The 25,832-nt window shown below is 51.4% G+C and overlaps 2 protein-coding genes across 2 annotated transcripts in view; one reads left to right on the top strand and one right to left on the bottom strand.

The window, feature by feature from the left end:
- The window catches only part of LOC128277438 (uncharacterized), a gene marked incomplete at its 5' end in the record, with an annotated part of 28,350 nt that extends 2,874 nt beyond the window's left edge, over positions 1–25,476 (top strand). Inside the window, 5 exons of the mRNA XM_053015893.1 lie at positions 3,626–3,815; positions 19,071–19,272; positions 20,755–21,122; positions 21,189–21,900; positions 21,974–25,476. Of these exons, the coding sequence (XP_052871853.1) occupies positions 3,626–3,815; positions 19,071–19,272; positions 20,755–21,122; positions 21,189–21,900; positions 21,974–25,476 (4,975 nt within the window). The remainder of the gene's footprint in view (positions 1–3,625; positions 3,816–19,070; positions 19,273–20,754; positions 21,123–21,188; positions 21,901–21,973) is intronic.
- Positions 18,959–20,064, bottom strand: LOC128277628 (uncharacterized). Its single transcript, XM_053016110.1, has 2 exons — positions 19,619–20,064; positions 18,959–19,438 (listed from the first exon to the last, which is right to left on the bottom strand). The coding sequence occupies exons 1-2, from the start codon at positions 20,059–20,061 to the stop codon at positions 19,300–19,302; spliced, it is 582 nt and encodes a 193-aa protein (XP_052872070.1). The 5' UTR covers positions 20,062–20,064; the 3' UTR covers positions 18,959–19,299.
- Positions 25,477–25,832: the final 356 nt, after the last annotated feature.

Genomic DNA, 25,832 nt, shown 5'->3' with positions numbered 1-25,832 from the left:
CGTCGGGTTGACCATCCATCGACAAATACTGAAGATTAGGGGACCCCAGCAAAATCGATCGTAACGATGAGTGTGATAAAAAAATGTCTTTTATACGCAATGAGCAAACATTAAACGCTTGGAATAATTCTTTCACGTGCGCAGAGCACTTTTCAGTTTGCGTGACTTCAAGGTGGCGATATTTTCGGTTACTGTGGAGCAAATCCGACCATCGTTTGCACACGGACGACGCGTCCTTCAGGTCGTACACGTTGAGGTGGTCAAATATGACCTCCAGGAGCTAAAAAAACTAGTTTTTGAGCAACTTTACTTAAACAAATCACAAACCAGAATCACTCACTTCGTTTGGTAGGTCGTTTATCGTCGGATGCTCCATGATTATCGCAGGAATTTTTACCATAGCTGGCCGTTTACGTCGCCTTAATGTCGGCATTTTGTGGCACGTGGTATTTAATTTGACTAAAATACTGTTCAACTTTTCTTTTTTACGGTAAATGTATTACCGTGTGTATTTTTACTGTAAATAAAAAATAAGCTCAGAAATTATCACCTCAGAACGTCCTGTTCCACTTGTAGCTTCTAAATGACAGGACAGGACAACGTGAAGTGCTTTTTATTGTGATTTTGGAATATAAAACCCGACCTGTAAATCTATCTTGACCCGACGAAAATACGAAAGTAATTATCGTAACAGGGTATAAATTATTATTTTAGAATTAAGCTGGTACCTTAACATTACAAACCTTACGGGTAAGGTTTATTCTAAAATGCAAGAAATGAGGTTGTCCGAATATGCGGTGTTGGTTTTGGTCAAGTATCATGTTGAGTCGAGCTGAGTGGAAAGCTTATGGCAGTGTCAGGTAATTTGAAAGATTGAGTGCCGCGCCTACTTACCTCTGCTACCCAACTAAAGCACCACAGTTATCGCAACACATTACCAAAGCTGGCCCTGTAAACCGTGGCAGTGATGCGGAAAACGCGTTTTTTTGTCAAAGTTGGTTTTATTCATCTACGAAATCTCTTTCAAGAGCGGCACAATCTGTCCAGCGCCACTCTAGTCCATTGCAATATCTATTTTATTAAAACGATGAATCTTTTGCCTCAAAATAGGCCTCGGTTTCACCCATTTTCTCTTCATTCGATTGGTGAGTTAACTTTTTAACCGGTGTGCATTTTTTTTCGTTTCTTTGCAATTTCGCTCTTCAAATGCTCTAATAACGCTATATTTGCTGTTGATGGTATTTCCCTTCTCAAGATAGTCGTTGGATATTACACTATGCAAACATTCCAAAATATCTAGGCCCTAAGCTTTCCACACTGAGATGACGATCGTTTTGATTCCGGAGTGAAGTGATGAATACACGTTCCACCTATTGTCACATGTCGGAGCGGAGTCCTTAGAACACTTTTCAAGCCCTTACTTCACTTGAAAGTATTTTCCCCTTCGAGAAGCAGTATGAGGAGAATATGATGAAATTTTAACAACTTTCTTTCGAAGATTAGTACCAACTGAAAAAGCGATGAATGCAATAAGACTAGCGCCATTTGCGTGTTAGGCTGGGGACTTTTCAGCCCACGTGTTATGATCCCTGCAAAATCCGTTCGTCAATGGGTGGATTGGGCAGTTTGTTACTGGACGCGAATTTGTGCCGATTCAATCAAGTGCTGACGATGACGATGACGATGATGACGGTGCATGCCACACAGGGGGGTGCGCCCACATCATTACGGAGTGTGATGGGTTTGTTGGGAGCGTTGTGGTGAAAGTCACAAATTAGAAACGCGCGATACGCGTCGAGAGAACCGTTGGATGTAGGATGTTCTTGTCTGTAGCCGTTCTTTGTGTCAATCTATTTAAAGTATTAGAAAATGGGCAGCGGTCTTGTCTGACTAGTTTTCTTATTCCTTGACCTTTTCGATTTCTCTGACGTTTGTTTCATTGCTCCAGCTACACGTTCTTCATTTTTACCAAGTGAATTTGTAACTCAAAACAGTCAGTTTAACGTTGTGCCAATGTCAATCTTTATTTTTCGTATCTGTTCCGGTTCATTTTGCATTGGGCCATTTTCGACGAATATGAACATCTTCATTCCAACGCGCTGGAAAAACGTCGTTGTGATGCCCATTAACTTGTGTGCCCCGATCGTCGTTTCGGATGGCCGGTCAATTTACCGGTATTGGCTGGCTCGACCCTCTGTGTGTGTGTGTGTGCGCGCGCCACGGAGAGATGTTTACGAGCTGTGTCCGAGGAGTTATGCTAATTAGACCATAAATGTTGTGTGATCTCTATGCATTCGGATTGTGTTCAACCTTTTTTGCACCAGGGGGGCACCACATCGGCGGGATCTTCGTTCGGGACCCCAAATGGGGAAACTTCTTCTTTGCCAGGTATGTCCAGAGTTCACCCGAGTTTCTCCCGTCTTCGGACGCGTTATTACATCTCTCGAGAACGCGGCCGATTGGTGGATGGATGATTTACTTTCGCATATGTGCTTAAGTTGTCGTTTGTCGCTTCACCAGTCGGCTCAAGAAGACGTGCCAGGGGGCAGTATCGAGCAGCTCTCCGCCACAAGATTAAAAGGCGACATCATCACCCGGCTCTGCCGCCGTGGTCGTCCCTCGGTGGCCGTCTATCGATTTGTTTGTGCTTCGTTTCGCGCGAATCGCATTACTCCCTTGTCCACTTGGTCCTCGTGTTTCTGCTGCTCCGGATTGTCTGTGTGTGTGTGCCGTGGCCTACATACAGAGCATCATCTCGCCACGCCACAATGTTGTTGTTGTAGGTCCGTCCGTCCGTCCGTGGTGGTGATTTATTGAACACACTGCTGCACACGCATGCGACGAGTCGATTTCTGTTTTTCTCAATCTCTGGAACCGATCGGCTTTGTCGTGTGCCGTGGTGGTTGTCCTCTTCTTTTGCGTGAATTAGTTGCGTGAACTGTTGGAGTTGGCACAATCGCCAAAAGTGGTGCGATAAGGTGATTTACTTTGGGGTCTCTCGCTCACTCTCTCTCTCGGTTGAGTTATGTTATCGATCATATGCTGGGGCTTTATTTCAATGTGCGACACGTCCAGCGCAACACCACACAGCGCAATAATGGAATGTGCAAACAGCAGCATGATGTTTTGATCGGTGCTTTGTTTTTGCGTCCTGTTGTTTGTTCTACATTTTTCTCATTCAATCATTTATCGCTTTGTTTCGGGACGCTTCGGGAGTGCGTATTTACTGTGTCGAGTGCGCATATTAGTCTTACAACGTGGAATAAAACATGGTTCTATGTGTTTTATGGATTTCGAAATAATAATTAACAAAAATACACATCATATAAATATTATTCTTTTAATAATAAGTTTAGTCGCTCGAACTTTATCGTCTCTCTGGCGTTGAACTGTATCTTGACCTGTCCTGTCCCAATGTATGCTACCTTCGCCAACCAACAGCTGACCTAACTAGTTACAAAAATGGGTTTTCTTTTATCTCTTCCATTCTTCAGGGCCATACCTGGCCATACCTGGCCAAACAAAACTTCTCAATCCGGTTCTTCGCCGGGGAATTCGTTTAGTGAACGGAAAATTGATTGCTTCTAATACGCGGTCGTTTATGCTTTTTTTTTCTTGGTTGCAGAAATCTACAACCGCTGGTGCTGGCACTCGGCGACTGCATTCCGGTCCGCCCGTGGTCCGACTCACCGATAGCGTGCCTGGCCGAGTTGCGGATGGTGTGGCGGGACCGGAACGAGCAGTGCCTGCTGATAGCCCTGCGGCTCTACTTCCTGCCGGAAAACACACCGCTCGGCCGCAACTGTCACGGCGAGGTAAGTGCGCCCTGCATCGGTTCTCTTAAATCATTTTCCAATCCAAGCTCTCACGCAGTGCGACGGGGAATCAAAGCGAAATCATCCCCCCACCAGCTCCCTCTGGGCTTGACTTTGAGCATGATCACTATTTGATGATGAATATTTTGCGCTTCGGATGTGAGAATCGTTTGCAGAAAAACATTCGCTCTGACGAATGAATTCGGTATTAAGCATTTTTGGACAGCTCCATACTGCTCTACCACAGGGTGGTTCAGTTGGGGCGTGTCCCACTCTGTCCGACAGTTAGAATATGAACGGTGTGCTGGGTCCACCCGTTATGGCTGTCATTTCACGCATTTGACGTTTAGCAGTGGCGAGTCGTCAAAGCAACCATCGGCCAATCTAACTCTGTACTGAGTTGCTCTCGTGAAGCTGACGACGTGGCGTGTAGTACGTGAATTCGGTTTTTGCCGTCTACTTTACCGTCTACGGGACTACACCACACCCCACCGCAACGCAAAGAAAAGTTCATCGCACCGTTTGAGGACAATCGAAGCACTAGAACCGTGCGTGCCGAAAATGTGCTATCCTTTGCACGCACACACGGGTCTTTTTCGAGTTGGTTAGCGTCTTTTTCTCTCTTCCCGCGCAGAGCAGCAGTTCTTGCCGCGACATCTTGCGAGGCAGAAGATCGGATTGCGTTCCTCCCAGCAGCCCCCAGCGACCCGAGAACAAGATGTTCGTTCCGGTTTCTTTGGCCTTCTTTCTCACACATGCTTTCTGGCCATCGAGATCGAGTAGGCACCGTTTTTTCTTCAAGCATTAGAAACATAACCTCCTCGGAACGGAAATAATTTATGCAATCATCGGCGGAGGGTTTTTATTCTTCGCTGGAGTTCCAGGCTGTGATATGGGATTTTTACGATCGCGCTTTAATAATTCGAAGCCTATTAGACTGTGGTGGCCCTTCTTTTTTGCCACATGGCCCCCCGCGCGAACATAATTCCTGGCAACAAAATTGGCAACAACAAGATTAGTTAGATGGGTATTAGTTTATGCGCCTTTGACTAGTCGGGGAAGGTCTTCTTGGGCTACATCGACTTGCCACACTTGCCGCGTTATGATTTTTGATAATTGAAAATAGGAACCAGTGTGAGTCACGAAGGCGTGTCATAACTGCGCGCCATCAATTACGTCAATAGGTCTGGCTTCGTGTCGATGTATGACCGCTACTTTGTCCACGCTGGTGGCTGGTGATGTAAATCTGGACCCCGATAAGTCGCACCGAACGCAAGTGGTTCTCTGCTGCTGCTGCTGCTCTGCGGTCCGGATCCCGGGCTGATGTAATGCTTCCCTCACATTTCGGAGTGTGCCTCTGTGTCGTCGTATATGTTGTCGTCGGGTGTGGGTCCCGTGGTGGTCCTCGGTCCCGGGTAATGTTGATAAACTTTTGCAAATCGTACAGTCCCCGGTACACGGAGAACGGATGGGGCCCTGATAACGGGTGTTTCCTCTTCTTCCGTGTAATTGCTTTTGGGATTGGTGTTGTTGGTGTGTGTGTGTGTGTGTGGCGCAAGCCAGGCCGGGGTTGAAGGAGGTAATAAACATGGGCAACATACGATGCTGCTGCTGCTGCTGCTGGCCGCCGTGTCTCGTCTCGTCGTGGCCACTTTGATGGAATTTGCAATGAGTTTGGCCGGGTGTTTTGCTTTTGTGTTTCCTGCCTCTCTCTTTCTGGCCTTCGGGTTTCTTGTGTTGGTGGGGTCGGACGGAGGGGGGCCCTAGGCACACAAGTTTCGTTTCTCATTATGAAACCGTTAAACAATGCCCGTCGACCGACGTCGGATTGCGCATTTATCAACCAATAAACGACCTCGAGAAACGGTATCGGAACTGCTGCCGGTGCTGGGGCCACGAATTTGAAGTGGTGTTAGCGTATGCCCTCAAGTCATTGATTGGAAGTGATGTGTCTAGAATCGATATTTTAATTATCAACTATCTTTTCACTCTTTTGTGAGACGTTTAACACATTTTTCTTGTTATTAACTGACCCATCTACCTACTAATTGATTAGCTGATTGATACCCATTATGGTCTTGGATCACAATCTTTATTACAACAAGTATTTACCATCCCGAAATTGCCCAACAAATGGATTATATCACGTATCTTTTATTAAAATCAAGTTATTTGCACGCTGTGGAAGGTCACATATTTGTTCCGGTTAAGGGGTCCGCCCATAAAACACACCGTTACAGAAAGCAACAAAGATTAACATTGTCCTTCTGGTGCAGGCCACTCTGCGATTGTAGCCGGATAAGAAGCCAATGGAAAACCCCCTGACCCCCTTCTCAACGTACCGCCATTGTGGAGGGGCTTAATTTTAAAACGAGGTGGTCATTTTGTCACTTTTTTGAGGTCAAAATTTCTTTTTCGAATTCATTTCGCTAAAAATTGTACAACTTTGCCCACCGTTGTCGCTGGTGGTTGTGGTGTCCACATTAAAGCGTTGAGAGCGCATCATCCGAGCCCCGTGGACAACAATGCATTAGATAAGGGAGGGACTGAGAAGTGCTGCTGCGATAGAAGAGACCCGGACACCCGAGCCAGAGCGAGGATAATTTATGTTTGCCTTCCCCGTTAGGGCCACCACCGCTGGCCGATGAAGGTGAGCGATAAGAAGGCATTCACTAATTTATTATCGCATTCGCAGTCATTCAGCTTTTTATGGCCTCTCCGGGCGGGCCGTGGCCGTGTGGTGTCATCCGGAGAGGAGCTGCTATGCTGATAACGATAATTGGGTGTTGCGGGGTGGGGGTGGTACGGTGTACCCCTGCATCATGTGTGTGCTGTGGGTGCACTTCTTGTCATGGCCTAATAAAAACACCGATCCGCGCTCTCGGTGCAACGTCGGGGAAACTGGAGTTGATAAGTTCCTACGCTCTGCGGCCGGGCAGGCAACGTATCTGGACCCCGCCCGGGGACTATTTTTAACCTCCGGCCCAGGCGAAGTACAAATAACGTAGTGAAATAAATGTACCACAAACCAACAATATGAAGCAGATCAACAACAGACCCCCACTGGTCGAGTGTGGAGTCATTTTGCATGTTTTTATTGACTGGCGGCCGGTCGCGCGCGGGTGTGTTGGTCGCGCGGGGCCGACGGAGATCGCCTTCGGCTCTAATTATGGTGGTGCGTCTTGAAAACAAGTTTTTTATCGTGTCAGAGAGAAGACTGGTGGGGTGGCTCGTCTAAGAGAACGGCTTGTGACATAAATCAAATTTGCTGTGCGAATAAACGCTTTTATTTTGTTATTTTCTGCCCGTCGCACGTCGTGCCCTTGAAGGGAGAACAGCGAAACATCGATCGCGATGTATCATCGTGCACAACAACACACGTTTTACGTCCTGTTGTTCTCTCCCTCCTCCATATTTGTGGTCAGTTTTTCCTGTCTTTTGCGTTCATAAAATGCCTCAGAATGTCACATTAAATTTTGTTCCTGCTTCCCGCGAACGTGACCGATTTACTTTCGAGAGCCCGCCGCCTCACAAAAGAGGTGATTCTTATTCGCTCGCCGTCGCGCCGATGACGTCAGGCGGCAGGCGTGACGATGACGGTCGGCAAAAATCGTAAGATTCGACATTGCAGCTGAAGCAGGAGACGTTTTCGCATTTGCCATCATCATTGAAGGTGAGAATGGTTCGGGTCACTGTTTTTGACGTTTGGCAGTCGCGCAACGCTCGGTTCGGTGTGTGTGTGTGCGTAGCAGGCTTTGCAGTGCAACCTTCAATGAGGAAACCTTGAAGGTCACATTCATCTGTTGAACTATTAAACTATACGAAAAGTGTTCTCATCATAGAACGAACATCGAGCCGTATCGAACTTCATCTAAGTGTATGTTGCAACAATTTCTTTCTTTATTCGGCAACATTGTTAGCGAAGGTTGTGCCACAGCGCCCCTCTCAACCAACGGCAGCGTATTGCCATTTAGCAAACATTTTTAAGTGCATTATCCTAGCACCGCGGGGCGCGGCCGCCGCCGCCCCCGGAAGAGCGTTTAATTATGGATGAGGATGAAATTGTGTATGATAATATCGAAACCACCAAACCCAGAGCTCTCAGGGCTCTTTGGCCGCGAAATATTTATGATGCTGTGCGCCCGCTTGCGCGCGCCTGCTCCTTCGCTAACTAATTTGCGTCATTTAATGTTGTGTGAAATCGAAAGAGGAAAAACAGAAATGCATCATAAAATTTAACGCAAATTAATGCCACTGCGAGCGCGAGCGCGTGAAGGGAAATGCCGAAAATATCGGAAACACCAGCGCAGCAGCCCCCCAGGAGAAGGATGCGTGTGTGTTCTCATGCCCTCTCACTCTGTCTTTCTCTTTTTTTTTGTGGGGGACCGAGGGGATCGGTGAAAAAGCAACACTTGCTCTTGTTTCACATTGTTGCCTTGCCTCTAGCGCCGCGCGCGGTGGTGTGTATGTCGGTGATGATGTTCCTCTCGCACCCCATCCGGATTTAAGCGGTTGTTGTGGGGTGGTAGAGGGTGGGTGGGGTGGTTGCACATACCGCGGATTGTGTGATTATCGTACCAAACGGGTGTTCGAGAGAGCGAGAGCGAGAAGAGCCGATAAAGTGGATGTTTAGCGGAAGAGAGCGTAGCGATTTGAAGAAAGAGAGAGAGAGAGAGAGAGCGTACAGGCGTGAGTATTTAGAGAGAGAAATATCACAAGTGAGAGAGAGAGAGAGCGAGACAACCGTGAACAATGAATTTGTCTAAAATCTGGTTTAGTTCGCAGCCGGAGCTGTCGAAAGGAAATGAATAAAAAGGAGGTGTTTGATGAGATTGGCTAATGGCGGCCGCCCAGAGGGTTTTGGGGTTGGGGTGTGGGGGGCTGTTGGCACACATTCAACGATCGCCGCCGCCTGCTAAGGACCCCCTTGAGTGTGTGGACTGTTTTTGAACACAACACAGACCGCTCTCGAGTCACGGGAATAAAAGTGAAAAGCGAACCACTCTCGGGGCATATGCTGTGAAGGGAGTCATGTTTCGGAGCGAGAGAGCGCGCACCAAAGGGAGCATTAAATTGGCCCACTGAAAGAATTGTCCGTTTGCCCTGAAAAGGTGCTGGAGAACATATTTCGCGTTTTATTATTGGCCTTCGGTGCTGACCTTTTTCGTGGGCGCGCGCAGTGAGTCGCCTTTTGCTACAGCGCCCCACGGAAACACAGATATCTGGCCAATTTAATTACGCTTTTAACACCGAATCCCTTAACCCTTCCGCGGGGTGGTTGTTGCTGTGAGGTGAGGTCACCGCCGTGCGTGATAAGCAGAGCGAGCCGCGTGCGATGAGCGTGAGAGCGAGCGAGTGAGCGAGCAGTGAGAAGAAGGCGCGACGTATTTCACATGTTTTGTGGCGGCGGCACACGGACGATACGATTCCCCGGGCCTGCGGGGCACGTTTTATGCTTTCCTCCTCGCTTTTTTTGTTTGCTTCTCTCTTTCATCACGGCCAATGATGCGTTTGAATGAATCAGAGATGCATTTGTGTTTAACATTATGAAACTGATGACCAACTTTTTGGGACACCAAGAACCAAGGGGCAGAATAAGAACTGATTAACGAGACTAGCCTTTTCGTGTTTCAATCACCATATAAATCGCTTAAGCATGATCAATCTCCGGTCACCGATCGGGCCGACCCGCCCCCCCGGACACAGTGCAGTAAAAGTGAGAGCCAACTCGACCCGCGATGGCCAACATCAGCATAATTCCACCCAGCGATAGCGATCACCACTCGCGCGTGTGTTGGTTATGCTTTTCCACACTTTCACATGCTGAAACCTGCCTGCCGCCGACTTGTTGAACGGGCGTAAGATTGATCGCGCCGGTGGCCGGCCGCGCAGGGATGATGGTGCAATGCTCCGTGGTGAGCAGCTAATGAAATGCGTTAATCAGCGTGCAAGTTGTTCCTACTTTTGTGCTACCTTTCCTTGTATGGGCCACTTTCCTTACTGTGTTGTTCGCTCGCAAGTGAGAGGAATCGAGTTGAAGGCCGCGCTGCCAATGCGACATGCTTTCGGGTCACTAAAATGGACTACTAATATAGTGACAACTACAAAAAGAGGAAAGAAAAGTGAACTACATTAATCCATGCGATATGATGAGGATCAAAACGTGACTGATTTAATTAAACGTTGCTACAACATGATAAGCCGCCAGCCAGCCACACTTGGTCATAAAACATTCATGGGGTTATCTTATCTGGGGGAGAGATAGGAACAAGTATTAACACTGTAGAGTATATTTCCATTCACAAATGCTCCCCACCAGGTTAGTATCAGCGCTTAACCCGGAGGTTTAAATGATACCGAACGACGTGAGGTGAGTCGTTATGGGGGTTGCATTCTGTTGGGTCTATTAATCAGGCGCAAGAGAAGCGCGTGCGTTGTCCGACTCGACCTGTGTCCGCCACTGACGTCCAATGCGTTGGCCTAAAGACACGCAACAAACACACCCAGCAGCAGCAGCAGCAACAGCAAAGGCGTATGATTTAAAATCCCGAAATGCGGTTCGAGCGCGCGCGGGGACGAAGGAAGGCAGACACGGACGCGGGGGGGCACATTGGTCATGGTTGTGCTGGCCCCGAACGAAACATACCGCGTCGCGCCGCGCACCACATCGGGGGGTAAAGGAGCGAGAAACGGCAAAAAATGCTGATCAGCTTCTGTGTTAGAAGGAGCTCTCTTCTCGCAGACGAGAAGAAGTACTTGGTGGTGGCCAACCGGAGGCGGACCGTTTTTTTTTTGCTGCCACAGTGAAGGCCAGCAACGGGTTGAGAAGTGTACGAGAGAAAGAGAGCGAGAGAGCACAGTTACCCACAAACCTCTTGTCCGTTCTTGTCCGCCATGTTCCGATGGTGCGCTGCTCGGAGGCCCTTGCAGGGAGGGAAGAACTAATTTATTGCGCTTTTCCGTCGTTTCCGGCGGCCTCCTGCCGATTTTCCCTCAATCTCTCTCTCTCGCTCGCTCCGGAGTGCCGGGTGCGCTAGAGACACGTTGCATTTGCGTCTCAAGACGGGTTTACACGCGGACGCGACAAACGGGTGGTAGATGCATTACGCCAAGATGAAGAAGAAGCAGTATGCAGCTGCACATACGACTGGGGTTGGCTCACTCAGAAGTAGATAACGAATTTTGGCACGGTGCCAAGCGGGAAGGGCAAGTAGGAGGTGGTGCTTGATAACACTTGCTGCGCTGATAGCGACGACGACGATAACGAGGGTACTATTTATGTGGATGTAGGTTATCGGCTGGCGAGGACAGGATTTTAAAGGGTCGTCATGTGTTTTCATAATTTGGGGTTTCAACTCTCTTATCTCCGTGATCGCTGGTCGACCGCTGGAGGGTTGTTACGTGTCCCGTCCATCGAGATAAGATTTAAATCCATAACGCACGGTTAACAGGTTTTTCTAGGGTCGAGATTTGAGAGAATGACCCAAAGCCCCGAGAGGGCAGCAGGATGAAAATGTCCAAATCGTACAAATATAGAACAATTTAAAACGAACGATCGATAGTAAACAATAGATAAACAGATAACATAAACATTCGATGAAAGAGGGTAAACAAACAACGTGCCCCGTGCGTCCAACACTTGATGTAACGGGAAAGTTCAGGAAATGGTCCAGAGGCGGACCCCCGGACTCGGTCGGAAGGTCGGTAATTTGAACGACGCTCGCGCAACGGATGCTCTCTAACTTTGACGTGTTCCTTCTATCACACTCCTTGCGTCGTGGGCCGTGGCTGCATTTTGTCTCCTGTCTCTGCGCTCGTTTCCGACATATGCTTTCCACCGAACCGCAGAAGTTCACGACCAGCTCGGAGAGAAGAGACCCCCCGGCGCGGCGGGTGATGATAACAACGACGACGACGACGAGGACAATAATGCACACAACTTGTTCGTGTTCGCTGCGATTTGTTGCCCGCGCGATGGATGACGTGCCCTCGGGGATGGCAAAGTAAACATTCCACTTCTTCGGTGTGTGTGTGCGTGATATTGATACTTTTATGCTCCGTTACATGGTGCGCGTTTGGCCCTTTCGCTTGCAATTGTTTGAAGTAGTGCGTGGGGCCTACTAAGACGCTGGGTGGCGCTGCGGTGGTGCGCTCGTTTGACAGTCTTACATTTCGATGACGTCACCGACTTTGGGTCGGTTCTTATTCTGAAACCGTTAAGTAATATTTAATTTAATAACAAACGGCTATTGAAGGTCTAAATGATAGGCATTATCATGAGCATTGATTAAACACAATCATTCTGATAATTTAATAACTCAGTGGAAAGCAAAAAGATGTTTAGTTCAAGAACACAAACGATGTTACGGAATATGAGGAAGAAAAATTTACTTTAGTCATTCAAAAATGAATCAAAAATATTATATAGGGCGTGTGAATGATAGTTTTGCTATATTTAGGGATCATTTCATACCAAAAATATGTTTTAAACCTTGATATCATCATCGTTGACGTGCATGGCTATTTTTGGCTTGTGGATTGCTGCACTGTCTTGTCGTAGGGTAAAACGTTCACCAATAATACTTGTTCCTTCTTGAGTGATTTTTGTTGATTAGGACCCCAAATACCAAACCAGTTCAACTCATCATAACGATAGTTGAGTCATACCGAAAATTAATCACTTCAGAGCAACTTTTCCCGCAATAAGGGATGTTTCAAAACATACCGATAGTAAAATACCGTTCGTTTTGGTTGGCCTTGATTAGGTGCGGAACAAGGGCCTTGTTTTGAAAACAAGCCAATATTTGTCTACATTCCATAGACTACAAGGAAGGGAGCTCTTTACCTTCTGATTTTAGTTGTTGTCGAATGTTTTAGGCGGGGATTGAAAAGTGTTTTTGGAGGACATATTAAACTCGTTTTGATGTTGAGCTGTAATGTAATGACTGACGACCGTCGTTGCCATAACCCTTGATTGTTTAACCGATTGCTGGCTCACTTGGGTCGAATATTTTTGTAATATTATCGGTTGTTTCAAGACTAAAACTCATATTAGGGACCATTCGACATTCTTCTTCCGTTAGTTTACAATATTTCACGATTTTTTGCCATCTTACAAGCTGATAAACAACATAATGTCTTGTGAACTCTTCACCGTGCGTTTCTCGGCCTTAATTTTGCATTTTGAATATCAAAACGTCCTAAAAAATAAAGTTATTATTGCTCATAAATATCAAAATCTCCTCCAGTTGCTTTAATGCCGAGCAAAACGAAGGAAATCGGCGTGAAAAGCTAAAACCTTGAAGCCTTCAACTTCAACGAAACTCGTTTTCGCTATCCTCTGTAAATTTAACATTCAAAACACGAATATGGGAAGCTGATCTGGAAGAATCTGCCGTTTGTCTTAGGCTTCGGCGTCGTCGTCCCCAAAGACACAAGCTGGGGGCCAATGTGCGTCGCCAGCGGCGGCCAGGAAACGGCGTCATCGTGCAATTTTTGGGTCAAGGCGCAAAAAGGTTTATGTACGCGCCGCGACACAAACACTCCCAGGGGGGGTTTGACGGGAACCGGAACGACCGAGGCAAGCGATCCCCCTCTGATGCACCACTGCGCGGAAAGGGTTTCGGGGTAGCAGCGCTCAGATGTCAATATGCCGGTGGACACGACGTGGTGGAAGTGAAACATTCTAATTAAGCGTGAAATTTTCGCCAAACACACCGGCCACGTCGTCGTCGTCGTCGTTGCCGAAGTCTTTGAGGTTAAGGTTGCGGGCCGCGCGATGGTAACCAACCATTATTACCGCTTCATCGTCGTCGTCGTTGCCGTTAGTTTTCCACAGTTTCACTTGCGTGTCTTGCGGGGCCGGTGCTGTGGGTTAGTAGCGGAGCGTGTGCCGATTATTCGACGAGCTCTCTCGGTGGGGGATGTTGGGGCGACTCCGCGCATAGATAAAACCGAGGCAGCATACCGGGGAGCATAACAACACATTAACGCGCGCCCCCCTTGGACAGGGGGAAAGAGAGGCCTCGTGGCTTCTCGCTCACTCGGACGGACGGACGACGAGTGGCCGCTCAAGTGCTGCTGCTTTTCGCTTTTTACTGAAACGGGTTTTTAATTGTGGCGCAATCTTCTCGCCGCCGCCGCCGCTCGCCTTGCCCACCGCACGCCCCAGAGAAGGGTTGAAGTTTTCTATTTTGCACCGAACAAATGATCGCTCAAACGTCATCACTTCCATCGCGGTGTGTGTGTTCTCTTTTAAAGGTGTAGCGCGGGTTTTTTGTTCCTTTTTGCCGTTTCGGTCTTGAGGCGCGCAGAACAGAACCGCGGATTGCGTTCGCGGATTCTTCTTGGTGTCTCAATTTCGCGGTTCGAATCGGACGCTTGCGAATGGATACTTTGTAAACGTTTTAATTGCTTTTAACTTGTTAATTAGACTTTAATTGAGGATCGTATTTAGTCTCCCCGTTTGGTAATGTTTGATTTAATGCCAAACATTTATGATTGATACTCCAGCTGCTTACACAACGTATTTTAAGTAATGTTATGTTAATTACATTCGTAAAAAAGCGATTCTTCGGCAAATAAACCATTTTTTATCGTTCCGTTATCGCCTTCCGGCAACTTTTTAATAAATCTTTCCGTAAATCGCTCGCTCCAAACACACACGGGTTTACCATACACTCTGGCCCTTCTTTAATGGCCTCCGGGCGGTGCGAAATCAGGAATGCAAATACCATAAAAAATGGGCGCACAGAGCGAGAGAGAGACAGGATCAAAACACGGAGATTTGCACTAATGATTAACATTCGCCGCCGTTGTCATTTGCATAACTTATCCGTTCTCTCCTCATCGATACCCACAACAACCCACATACCGCCGTCGCCTGTGGGTCATCCGGCGGATCCATCAAACCGCGCGATGGTCGTCGCACACACACATTCGCCATGGAGCAATATAATGTGCGCGCTGAATTCGTAAACATATTTTCATTGCCTCCAGTCCAGTCCGTGTCAGTCCATCACACAAAAAGAAGGAACACGCGGAACATAAAACCCCCCAACCCGGGTTGCCCACGCCCGTTGGCCATAGGGCAGCTCTCTCAGAGAGCAGCCAAAGAGCGAGCGATATTATGACGAATGTTCGACATCCCGTGCGCTTTTCGAGCCGTGGAACGAAAAGGGAACTCTAGTAGAACTGAAACCCGAGGTCCCGAGGGAATCATAATTGGTTTCTTTTTTTCGGGGCTTTTGGTGACGATGGTTTTGTGGGCGCCTCCGATGTGCGCGTCTTGTTCCGCGGCCGCGGGACAAGACGCGCACGAGACTCGCGTTCGGCTGGAGCGGAATGATTTAATGCGCGCTTGCCTCGTGGTGCGGTGGGCGGCGGTTAGGGTCCCTGTCGTGGGGCGGTGGTGGATGCAAATATTTATTGTGCGAGTGTTACGATTGTTTTTTGTTTGTGTCTGATGCGCGTGGGATTTTCCGCATACCTTCCGCGCGAGCCCGTCTTGAACGCCTCCTTTTATCTAAGCGCTGCACTTTGGTGCCGTTTCGCCAAAGAGAAAGAATCCCCCCTGTATGTGTGGGTTGCGGTGCATCGGGAATGCATCGAGAGTGTGTAAAAATAACTGCAACTGCGCGCGATCTTTTGTGCAACTGATAGGGGCGCGCGGATGCAACGCGGGCAGAGAGCTCTCGCCACTCGCTGCATTTAAACTAACATCGTCGTCGTCGTCGCCGTCTGGGCCCGAAAGGGCGACCGTCTTGCGGCCATCGATTGGCCCCAAATGTTTGCCACTAAGAGCAGAGTGAACTGTGAAAATAAAATGAAACATTACAGTAACCGTCTCGCTTCCAGGTCGAGAGTCCCGAACATGCGAACGCCCGGGACTTTGATGTTCCGTTATTTTCCCATCATTTTTTTTTATATATTTTCTTGAGGCCCTTAGGCAAATGTGGTTTGTTGTGGTACTGCCATCTGCCGCTGTTGTTCGATTGAATGTGAGGGTTTATTTTTAACATTTTACGTTTTGCGAGTGCGTGGAGAAACAATAATATCGGAGCACACTGTTTCGGTGGTATTAAAACGTGTGCAAATTAGATCATCATCTGTCGATCGATCCCTCTATTGATTCTCTCTGAGACCGAGAGAGCCCCAAGCCGAGGGCAGTATTTTTGGGTAAAAAGTCTACAGTTTGAGGTTTATGTTTACTCAACTGTTGTTTGGGCGAAGAAAAGTTTGACTAGTAAGAGTTGACAGCAAAATGGCCGCCTCCAGCAAAATCCACTTTCAACACGCACCGTTCAAGTTCCGCACCAAAAAATGTGGCCACGATTTGAATTTTTGATGTTGCTTCACTTTTTATTGGACGAATTTTCCTGTCCTGTTTTCCTTCCTTGGAATGTGGGTTTTTACAGCTTACAAAATGTGTCCGTACAGTCAGTAACACTGCAGCTTTTAATGGGTTTTGTTTTCTCTAAGTTTGTGCTCCTCCGGAGGGAGTTCCGTGCTTGTGTGTGTGTGTGTGTTGCTGGCAACTGTATGTGTGCCGCGGTGCGTGCGCTAAAAGTAAAAGTTAAAAAGACGAACCAGACACACGAACGATAATGTTGATGTTTTTCGGTAAATCGTAAATTACGCGCCCAGCCCAGCTTTTTTCGGCCTCCGTGTTCTCCGTGACCGCGGCGCGGCGTGGCATGTGGAAGAAAGCAAAACGGGGTCAGCTTTTGCTCTGTTGTGTGCCTGTACGTATGTTGTTATCAGACACGTGTGCTCGACGATGTATGGGTTTTGGGAAAGTTTTCTGATTGAATAAGGAAGTGAGGTGTGCTTTTGCGCTGTAGGAAGAAACCCCAGGAACTTATTAAACAGGACCATAGTTTCAGCTTCTTCATAGTCTGGCTCCAATTGATTGGAATCTGTTATCAAACGAAGCATTTCCCTTCAACTTCCTTTCCTGTTTAGTTCGCCTGTTTCTCCGCTTAGGGCGCGTACTGAGCTATTTCCAGCTATTTCCAGCTATTTCAAGCTACTTCAAGCTACTTCAAGCTACTTCTTCCTACTAATCCCGTGTCCCGTGGCGCGTGTCACTGTACTTTTCCTTTTGTTCTGAGCATTTTCCTTTTCTGTGTGTTTGTGCAGGGCCAGGTTTCTGGTTCTTTTCCATTTCTCCGCCATGGACATTCACTCATTTTCCCAACCGCCGCCTCCCAACACACTACCGTTGGGCGCACGTCTTGGCATGCAACAGACAGCGCCCCCCCCCCCGGCCCGGCGCAGGGGAAAACTATTCGGTCCAGTTTTTTTTCTGTTTCTTTCGGTCGCATGTTTTCCACGTCCGGAGGCCCCACCCGGCAGGAGGACCGCAGCGCCCCCTGACCGACGATGATTCGCGTTCATTTTCCAATGAACGTCGTGTCTCGGTTACGACAGCGAAAGTGGACTTCGTCGTCGCCCTTTTCTTTTCCTCCCCGAATGGCCATGGCCTCTTGGTGTGCGGAAGGTGGGTAAAAGAGAGAGATTGGTTGAAAGAGAGAGAAAGAGAGAGAGGGGCCCGTCGCTAGGTGAGCACAAAACTGTGGCCCTGGAGTTGGCAGCATCATCAAGCGGATTAAGAAGTATCGATTCGTCGTCGTCGTCCTCCTTTGCCGACCGAGTTTTGTAATGTGATTCTTAATTTGAACAATTTAATTGATAACTGTCCGAGTTTATCAGTTGATGAAAACACCCAGCTAAAGAATTTGAATAAATAATTTTTTCACTTCCTGTTCATTTCCTTATGGACATTTATTCTTTGTTTCAATAATACTAAAATTTTTAGTAGGTTTTCCAAACAGTAAAACGATTATGTGGTGTTTACTGCAAAGAGTGTACGCGCGATCCTTTCTTCGCGTGATGGGAAAGTGTGTCAATGAACCGACGGCAAGCCAGTCCCCCAGCGTTCCGAGCCTGAGTTTAACCGAACTCATTTTAAATATTCAAAACACTGTTTCCGCAGCTACCGCGGCCGCGCGGAATACTAGGACGCGTAGGTTGGTAACAGCAATAAAAAACGCCATTAAACGCCATTCGCGTTTTGTGGACCAAATCTGTTGCCTTTTGATTTGTCGAATTATATTTGCCGACCATATGATGTAACGTTAATCAGTTTCGAGTTAACTCGAATGGATATAAAATAATTTTACATTTTTATTCGCAACAATGTAGCAACAGCATAAAAAGCGCACTTCACCCAGGACAACGCGCGATGGCACTGCGTTGTGTAATCCGTCTCCGCCCGTGACGGATCGGAAATCGATGGTGCTCGGGGTCGCTGTATTTATTTGCCAATAGAAGGGCCCTGGCGTGAACTCGAGCGGCCCAACAGTGAGAAGACGACAATTAAGCTGCCATTTAGAAACGATATTAGAGATTTGCTTTGCGCATTGACTCAACTCGGAACTCTCTCTTTCGGAAGGGACATACTACGTAGAAAAATGCACCGACCGATCATCATCGAGTATCGAGTGCGTGTCTGTGTGTGTCTATAATTAGATGAAATTATTTGTGTTTACTCGCTCACTTCTCTCTCGATCTCTCGATCATCATGTGTTTCGCGGTTCGGGGCCCGAATCCACCCTTTGCTTTTAAGTTCCTCAGTTTTATCGGAAAAATGGATCTAAGTACATAGATCCATTTTTGGCCGAAAGGATTGTTGTTCTTCCTCTGTTCCTCTGCCAGCCATGATACTCGACACGAGCTGGAAGTCAATTGTCCAGAGAGAACAATTTGGAACTTTCACTCGGGTAATACATAGCAGTAACCCCAAAATTAGTTCTATTACATTGTGTTATTCTTTAACGGAGTTTTTTCCAACGTTTTTGTTTTCTTTGCATGTGTTTTGATTAAATTCAACATTTTATGTATGATGATTTATCGTTGCTCGGAATCAGTTTTTTAAATCATACAGTGAATTATTAGTGTGATAAAAAGCCAGAAAATATCCAGAAAATAATGAAATGACCACAAATACCATTAGAATTTTTAGGGGGTCGCTTTGGTTTTTGCGGTTTGCGTCTTGGCTTAACTTTTCGCTAAGCGCGGTTTCGGCTAGCACCCGCATGGGGGCGCTGCTACAAGTTTGAATTAATTTCGATCGTCCGTTTTATGTTGGGTCACTCGATTTATTGGGCTGCTGTGGGCGAATAATAGTGGAGCGGGGTTAATATTTGAGTTTGAGTAAACATTATTAACAATTATTAACTCTCTCTTCCGCAGGACGAGGTGCTGGCGATCTCGGACAAGGTGATACTGCGCGCCGAAGACCTGCTGAACTGGATCGTCACCGAGCAGGAGTGGACCTGGGGCCTGAAGACGCTGTTCAACGAGGGCAGCGCCAAGGACTGTCTCCTGACGACGCGCCATCTCTGCAAAAACTCATCCCTCGACTTTGGTGACATCGACCGGGAGAAGCACTCAGGTTGGTGGCGGGTGCATCCTTTGGGAGTTAGATTTCGTTGTCGCTAGCGAACGACCCAGCACCATCGGTGGTGGTGGTGCCGGTGACCGCCGGCTTCTCGCTGTTGGACTCGTACGCATTCTCCAGCAGCTCGCAGCACACTTTTTCCCGGTGATGGCAATCGTGGCTGTGAAGTTGCAGAGCACAAATCAATTAACCATCCGTGTTCGTCGCTCCGACAACGACGACGCCGCGACGCTCGGCTATAAATACTGGGACCGACCGGGGAGATGACTTCATTTTATCACGAATTTGTTTTTGGCCTCCCGAATCGATACACACACACACACACACAGGCGGCTCTTACTTGGAGAGGTAGAAGATGTTGCGGGGCACCCGGCACCGGTGGCGCAGCATACACTCGCACTGCTTGCGCAGCAGTATGTCCTCCTGGACGATCGTCGTCACCTCGTACAGGTTCGGGCCGATCTTGCGCTCGCCGACCGCGTTGTAGAAGGTGCGGTGGCGCGGCATCGGTAGCGCGTAGCCGGCGTAGATGATGCTGGCCATCGCACCGGCCGCCGCTTCCTCCTGCTGGTGGTGGCCGGCCAGCAGCGTCAGCAGCGACACCAGCACTAACAGAAACCAGCCGCGCTGGCAGCAGGGAGCCACCGCCATCAGGGCAGCACTAGAGAGAGTGACACAACCGCGGGCCGCGAACCACAAACACACTGCGCGGCGTTCGGCACCGAACTGACCCGGGCTGGGGCCGACGGGCCGCGAAACGCTCTCCAGACTCTCCGAAAACATGCGGAGGACGGTTTATGCTGCTCGGTTTCGTTTTCATGCCTGACGGATGGCGAAAAGATCACACATTTCACTGCCGCGCGAGATCTTTGGCTTGGCCTTGAAATGCTCGATGTATGCTCGCCCACCCGCGGGGTCCCGGTGGCCCACTTGCTAATTTCCGCGGGGATTCCGCACTCCGAAACGAGCAGAGAGACAGAGAGAGAGGTAGAGACCTTCGACCGCTAGAAGACCGCACGGAATTGGAAGCATGTTCCCTATTTGGCAACCGTCCGTTCCGCGCTGCGAGCGCGCGTGGCAGTCACAACATCGCTCCTCCAGCGACTGCGTTGTTGGTGTGTGTCTGTAATGGGCCACGGAACCGAGTGCTTGGTCAGCAAATTTTTGCGCCATCGCGCACCCCAGAAGTCGGAATGTTTATTTAACGTTTTGGTGCGGGAAAGTGCGCGTCCGATGGTGATGATGATGATGATGGTGATGATGGGGTTTACGACTGCGACTGTGTTGACCTAGAGACCCGTTGAAAGATAAGTCGGCGGAGAGCTAATGAGAATGAGTGGCTGTTTAGACAATTGCCCGGCGATCCGCCAAACCTTCCCGTGTGGTGTAGGGGAGCGTGGTCCAGGACGGATCGTGGGGTTTCGTGCGCGAAAAGAGCGATCCACTAACCTCAACTATTGTCTCTCTTACTTTTAGGTGAAAACTTCTCCTCGAAGGTGGCGGTACTGAGCTTCTCGCGGTACTGTCGCTACCGGGCGATCCTCAAGCGGCTCGAGGGTGTTCAAGATGACTGGCTACGGAACGTGCTGGTCGAAACACTGGGCGGCTTCGTGGCCCCGTCGCCCAACATGCGCATCATGTTCTGCAAGGAAACGTTCGACTACCCGGAGCTGGAAACGCACGAGCTGCTCTGCAACCACCTGGCGCCGAAGCTGAAGGGGCGACCGCGCGGCAAGCGGAAGAAGACGCTCTCCGACTCGTCGCAGTACACCAAGAAGGAGGGCGCCGGGTCAGACGAGACCGAGTCGAACGAATCGGACGTATCGGACTACTCCTACAGCAAGGTACCCGCGCGACGACGGCCAATCCGGGTGTGTGTGATCGCCCTAATGCTTCCTTCCTCTTTTTAGGTATCGCCCGGAAAGAAGGTGATCGATCTGCAGCCGACCCCTCGCTACAATCCGCGGCCATCGCGAGGCTCGTCGCAGACGAAACAGGAACCGCTCAGCGTCGTCATTTCGGCTTCGGCCGGCACCGTCAAGTCGAGCGCGGCCCATCACAACCACCACCAGCAGCAGTCGCCCGCCGCCAACCACCTTTCGCAGCGCAATCGTTCCAAATCGTCCTCGAAATCGATCGTCCCGAAACCGCCGCCACCGAAGGCGAAAACGAAAGCGACGGCCACCGCTGGCGGAAAGTCCGGGAAGAAAGCGGTGGCCACGAAGAATGGTGGTGGCGGCGGAAGAAAGGCGGTGGCCCAGGAGGACTCGGACGAGGAAGAGGATGAGCCGGACGACGCGGACGGTGAGGGAGAGGATGAGCGTTCGCCGCCACCACCGCCGCGACGCGGCCCCTCGAAGGGTCGCGATCGATTGCTGCTGCTGCGGCGCGGTGCTGCCGGTGACGAGCATGCGGTTGGTGACGACGACGACGGGCGGGAGGAGGACGAGGATCATGACTACGAGGACGATGACGACGACGAGGAGGAAGAGGACGATAATCTGTTCCGGGTGAACGATCGGATGGGCATCACGGAGCGGGAGTTCCTGCAGCGGTTGCAGGAGTTCCTCGACCCGCGGGCCCTCCAGTACGCGGACAGCCAGGCTTCGTCGCTGAAAAACGGTCAGTACGCGCCGTGTGGAAGGCGTTTCCATTTCCGGCATTTTTTAACCATCATCATCCTTCTATCTTCCAGTGAGCCTGTACGCGGTGTACGCGAAGGTGCAGAAGATCGGTGGGTACGGTGCGGTCACCGATAAGGACGTGTGGAACCAGCTGCTGCAGGGGACGGGCGGTGAGAATGGGGTGCTGAGCCGGCGGAAGTACGAGAAGATTGTGTTGCCGTTCGAGAAGCACCTCCGCGAGCTGCTGGCGGCGGGCGACGAGGACAGCGGTGCCGATCGGAGCATGGTGAAACGGGAGTCGGTGCTGCTGCTGCTCGGGGACGACGGGGAGCTGGAAAGCAAGATCCGGATGTTGCGCGACGTGAAGGTGGAGAAACGCGATCCGGACGAGCGGCATCAGCCGCCGGCGTCGCGCGTCCTTCACTCCTCCGGTCTCGATTTCTCCGTCAAGCGCGAGCTGGTGGAGAAGGACGAAGGGCCGCCGGTCGGCAAGGGTAGCCCACCGAATGTGCACCTCGGCATGTCGCCCGTGTCCGTGCCGCTGACCGTGATCGTGCGGCCGAACCTGGACGAGAAGGATCAGCAATCGTCGCAGATACAGATTAACCAGCCGCACACGACGATCACCGTGCACCAGACGACGATCCATCCGGCGCACAACAACCACCACGGCCACCATCATCACGGCCACCATCATCACCCGCTGCTGCACCACTCGGGGGCGCAGGGCGTGAACCATCAGCCGGGCGGCCAACTGAGCGGCCAGAGCCCGCCGCAGCACATCACCAACCAGATCCAGATCACGAACCAGATCCAGATCCAGCAGATTACGGTGCAATCGAGTGAGAAGGCCAACGGGACGACGGCGGCCGGTGGTGCGAATGGTCCCGGCACCGGACCCGGTTCCGATTCCGGGGGGACGCCCCAGTTTAAGTACAGCTTCAAGCAGGACAAATCGGGCCAGGAGCTTAACATCGAGCCGGCGGCGATGGCAGCGAAATCGGCCACGGCCACCACACCGCTCGGGTCGCCCTCGGAGGCCCACTCGTCGTCCTCCGCCTCGCTCAGTCTGTTCCCGCAGCTCGGCAACCGGCCCGGCACGGATCCGGATCTGACCATCAAGGAGGTGTCGGTGTGTCCGACCAGCGGCACCCTGTCGATCACCTCCAGCGCCTGCATTCCGACGTCGGCCGCCAACAGCAGCAGTCTGCAGCCGTCGAGGACGAGCTCGCTGAGGCACGTGCGGATGAAGAACGATCGCAAAACGGGTGCGTCCGCAAACGCCGGCGATCACCATCACCATCACCACCGTGGTGGTGGGTTGCTGATGGACGGAAGCTTCCTGAACTCGGGCCCGGGCCAGAAGGGGGGCGCACCGTACGAGAAGGAAAACATTCCGCTGCTCGTTGCTGGATCGGCCAGTCTGTTCGGTGGCCAAAGCCTGACGACGATCACACCGATTCCGGCGAATCTGATGATGGCCGGCGGTGGTGGCTATCTCCCTGGGGGAGGCGGCGCCGCCGCAATGGGAGGGGGACGGTCCGGATTTGAGGACCACATGAAGCAACAGCACGGGGCGGCGTCTTCGATGATGCACCCGTCGATGGTCGGGCCCTCCGCCACGACGGAGGTGATCGACCTCGTCGATAGTGACAACGAGAGCGATCAGTCGCCGACCCAGCAGGCCAGCAGCAGGAAGCAAGCGGGCCAGGCGATGCGCCCGATCCCTTCGCTGCTGCCACCGATGAAGAAGCGCAAGCTGGACATTTTGCGCGAGGGAGGCCTCGAGGTGACGCCGATCTCGAACGGCGCTAGCATCTTCTCGGCCATCAGCAAAAACGCGCAGCAGCAAGCGGCGCGCGTGGCCCCGAACCCGATGCGAATCAACATTACGGCCGAACTGAACACCGCCGCTCATCCGGGCGCTGGCCCGGAGCGGCGGCCACCGGAAGGCCGGCGTGAGGCGGCCCGGAAGTGCATTCCCACGCCCCTCGAGTTCCAGACGCACTGCATGTACACGCGGACGGGCAAGATCTTTGGCGACCCGAAAGAAGTGATGCCCGTACGAGCACCGGCCCCCATTCCGGAGCTGCTCGATCTGACCGGCCTGAAGGGAGCGGTGGGGGGCGCTTCGAACCTCTCGTCGAAGGGTCCTCCCGGGGGTCTGGACTTCACTTCCCGGCAGAATCGGACGGTCGGAGCAACAGCAGCCTCGTCCGCAGCCTCGCGGACAGCTTCCAGTCTGCAGATCACCCTGGTGTCATCCGGGCCGCCGAACGGGGCTGCCGGCCCGAGCGCCGTCGGGCTTCCGGCGCCCTCCGTGCCGCCGCTGATGACACCGCTCAACATTCCCGTGCCGGTGCCAAGCAGCCATCAGCATCACCAGCAGCAGCAGCAGCATCAGTTCGCGGCGTCCCAATCCGCGCCCTTCGGCCATAAGAAACAGAAACCGTACGAAATTGTGCCATTGCGAGAAGGCGGCCTGCCGGTGGGTGGTAGCGGCGGTGGCGGTGTTGGGTTGGTGCCACCGTCCAGTTTGATGCCGAAAGAACCACCGAACCCGCCGAAGGTTACGATCGGCCCGTCGTCCTCGTCATCCTCGTCGTCGTCGTCGACGACGACGACCAATGGAACCACCACCAGCGGCACCCTGCCGCCCGGAGCGCCCTCGTCTAACTCGCTCCTCGAAACGGGGCTCATGCTGGCGAACCTGCAGAAAGCTAACCCCGTGCTGGTGGCCAGCATCCTGTCCTCGTCGGGCCTCTCGAAATCGTCCATTCCGGGCCTCACGCAGCTGCTCGGCACGCTGGCCGATCAGCCGCCACTGGCCGCGCCAAAGAAATCGCAACGACGGCGGTCCAACTCGCAAGCGGCGGCGGCCGCGGCAGCGGCAGCATCGGCCCTCAACGTTCCTCCTCCTCCGGTGACGGCCGGTGGCCAGATGGCGCCATTCTCCATGCCAGCGCCACCGGCGGGCTCGATGTTGGGGCCTCCTCCGCCCGGTTCGATCGGCTCTCCTCAGCTCCACCATCCGCCGCAGGCCGATTCACCGACGTCCACCAACTATCCGCTCAGTCAGCAGATTAAGCTCCTGCAGCAGGTGCAGCTGCAACAGCAGCAAAAACAGAAGGAACTGTTGGCCCAGTTCCTTCCGCAGCCATCGCCCCAGCACCTCCATCAGCAGCAGCAGCAGCAGCTGCATCATTCTGGTCATGTTTCACCCGTGTCACCATCGCTTCCGACCAGCGGTGCCGGGGCCGGCTCGCCGCTACCCGGCACCCCACCGCTGTCGCATCCCTCGCCACCGACGCTGTCACTAGCCCCGGTGCAGGTACCGCGACTTCCGCCCGGCGTCGTTGGCCCGTCAGCGGCGGCTGCAGCCGCAGCCGTACTCGCCGGGCTGCCACCGGGAGCGGCCGCGGTGGCCGCAGCCGGCGGCTTCCCGCCACCGTTCGATCCCCTGTACCTGCAGCTGTACGCCAACTCGGGCCTCTACCTGCAGAGCCTGCCGCCCGAGCAGCTGCTGCAGCTGTACAAGAACCTTCCCCAAGGCATTCCAATCACCAAGAGCTAGTCGTCCGGCCGGCGACCATCCGACGACGGAGGCGGCGGTGACGACGGAAGCCCGATCGTCACTGGCTAACGGGAATCGTCCACCCCACCCCGAACTCCCCAAGTTGTTACTCTCAGCCATCCGACCCCGCCAGGGCGGGCTAGGACTTCCTCCGCGGAGAGGCCGGCACACTCTAGGCTTAAGGGCTGTGGACCACCGGTGGTGTCAGGCGAAGGCCGTTTCTGCGGCCATTCGCTACTCTTCTCTGCCTTTCCTTTTTTTCGCGTTCACTTACGTTTTTCCCTCCTTTTTGTCGTTACGTTTCGCAAGCCTCTATTATTTGTTCTTTAAGCGATGGGACAGCATGCTGCAAAAGG

This window comes from Anopheles cruzii, chromosome 2, assembly GCF_943734635.1.
Source record: "Anopheles cruzii chromosome 2, idAnoCruzAS_RS32_06, whole genome shotgun sequence".
Lineage (NCBI taxonomy): Eukaryota > Metazoa > Arthropoda > Insecta > Diptera > Culicidae > Anopheles > Anopheles cruzii.
This window is presented reverse-complemented; position numbering and strand designations above follow the sequence as displayed.

Bases quoted from the DNA above. Each gene is read 5' to 3' on its own strand.
- LOC128277628 (XM_053016110.1), bottom strand. From the start codon at position 20,061: ATGTTTTCGGAGAGTCTGGAGAGCGTTTCGCGGCCCGTCGGCCCCAGC. The intron at 19,439-19,618 runs GTAAGAGCCGCC...GCAACTTCACAG, and splicing joins AACATCTTCTACCTCTCCAA to CCACGATTGCCATCACCGGG.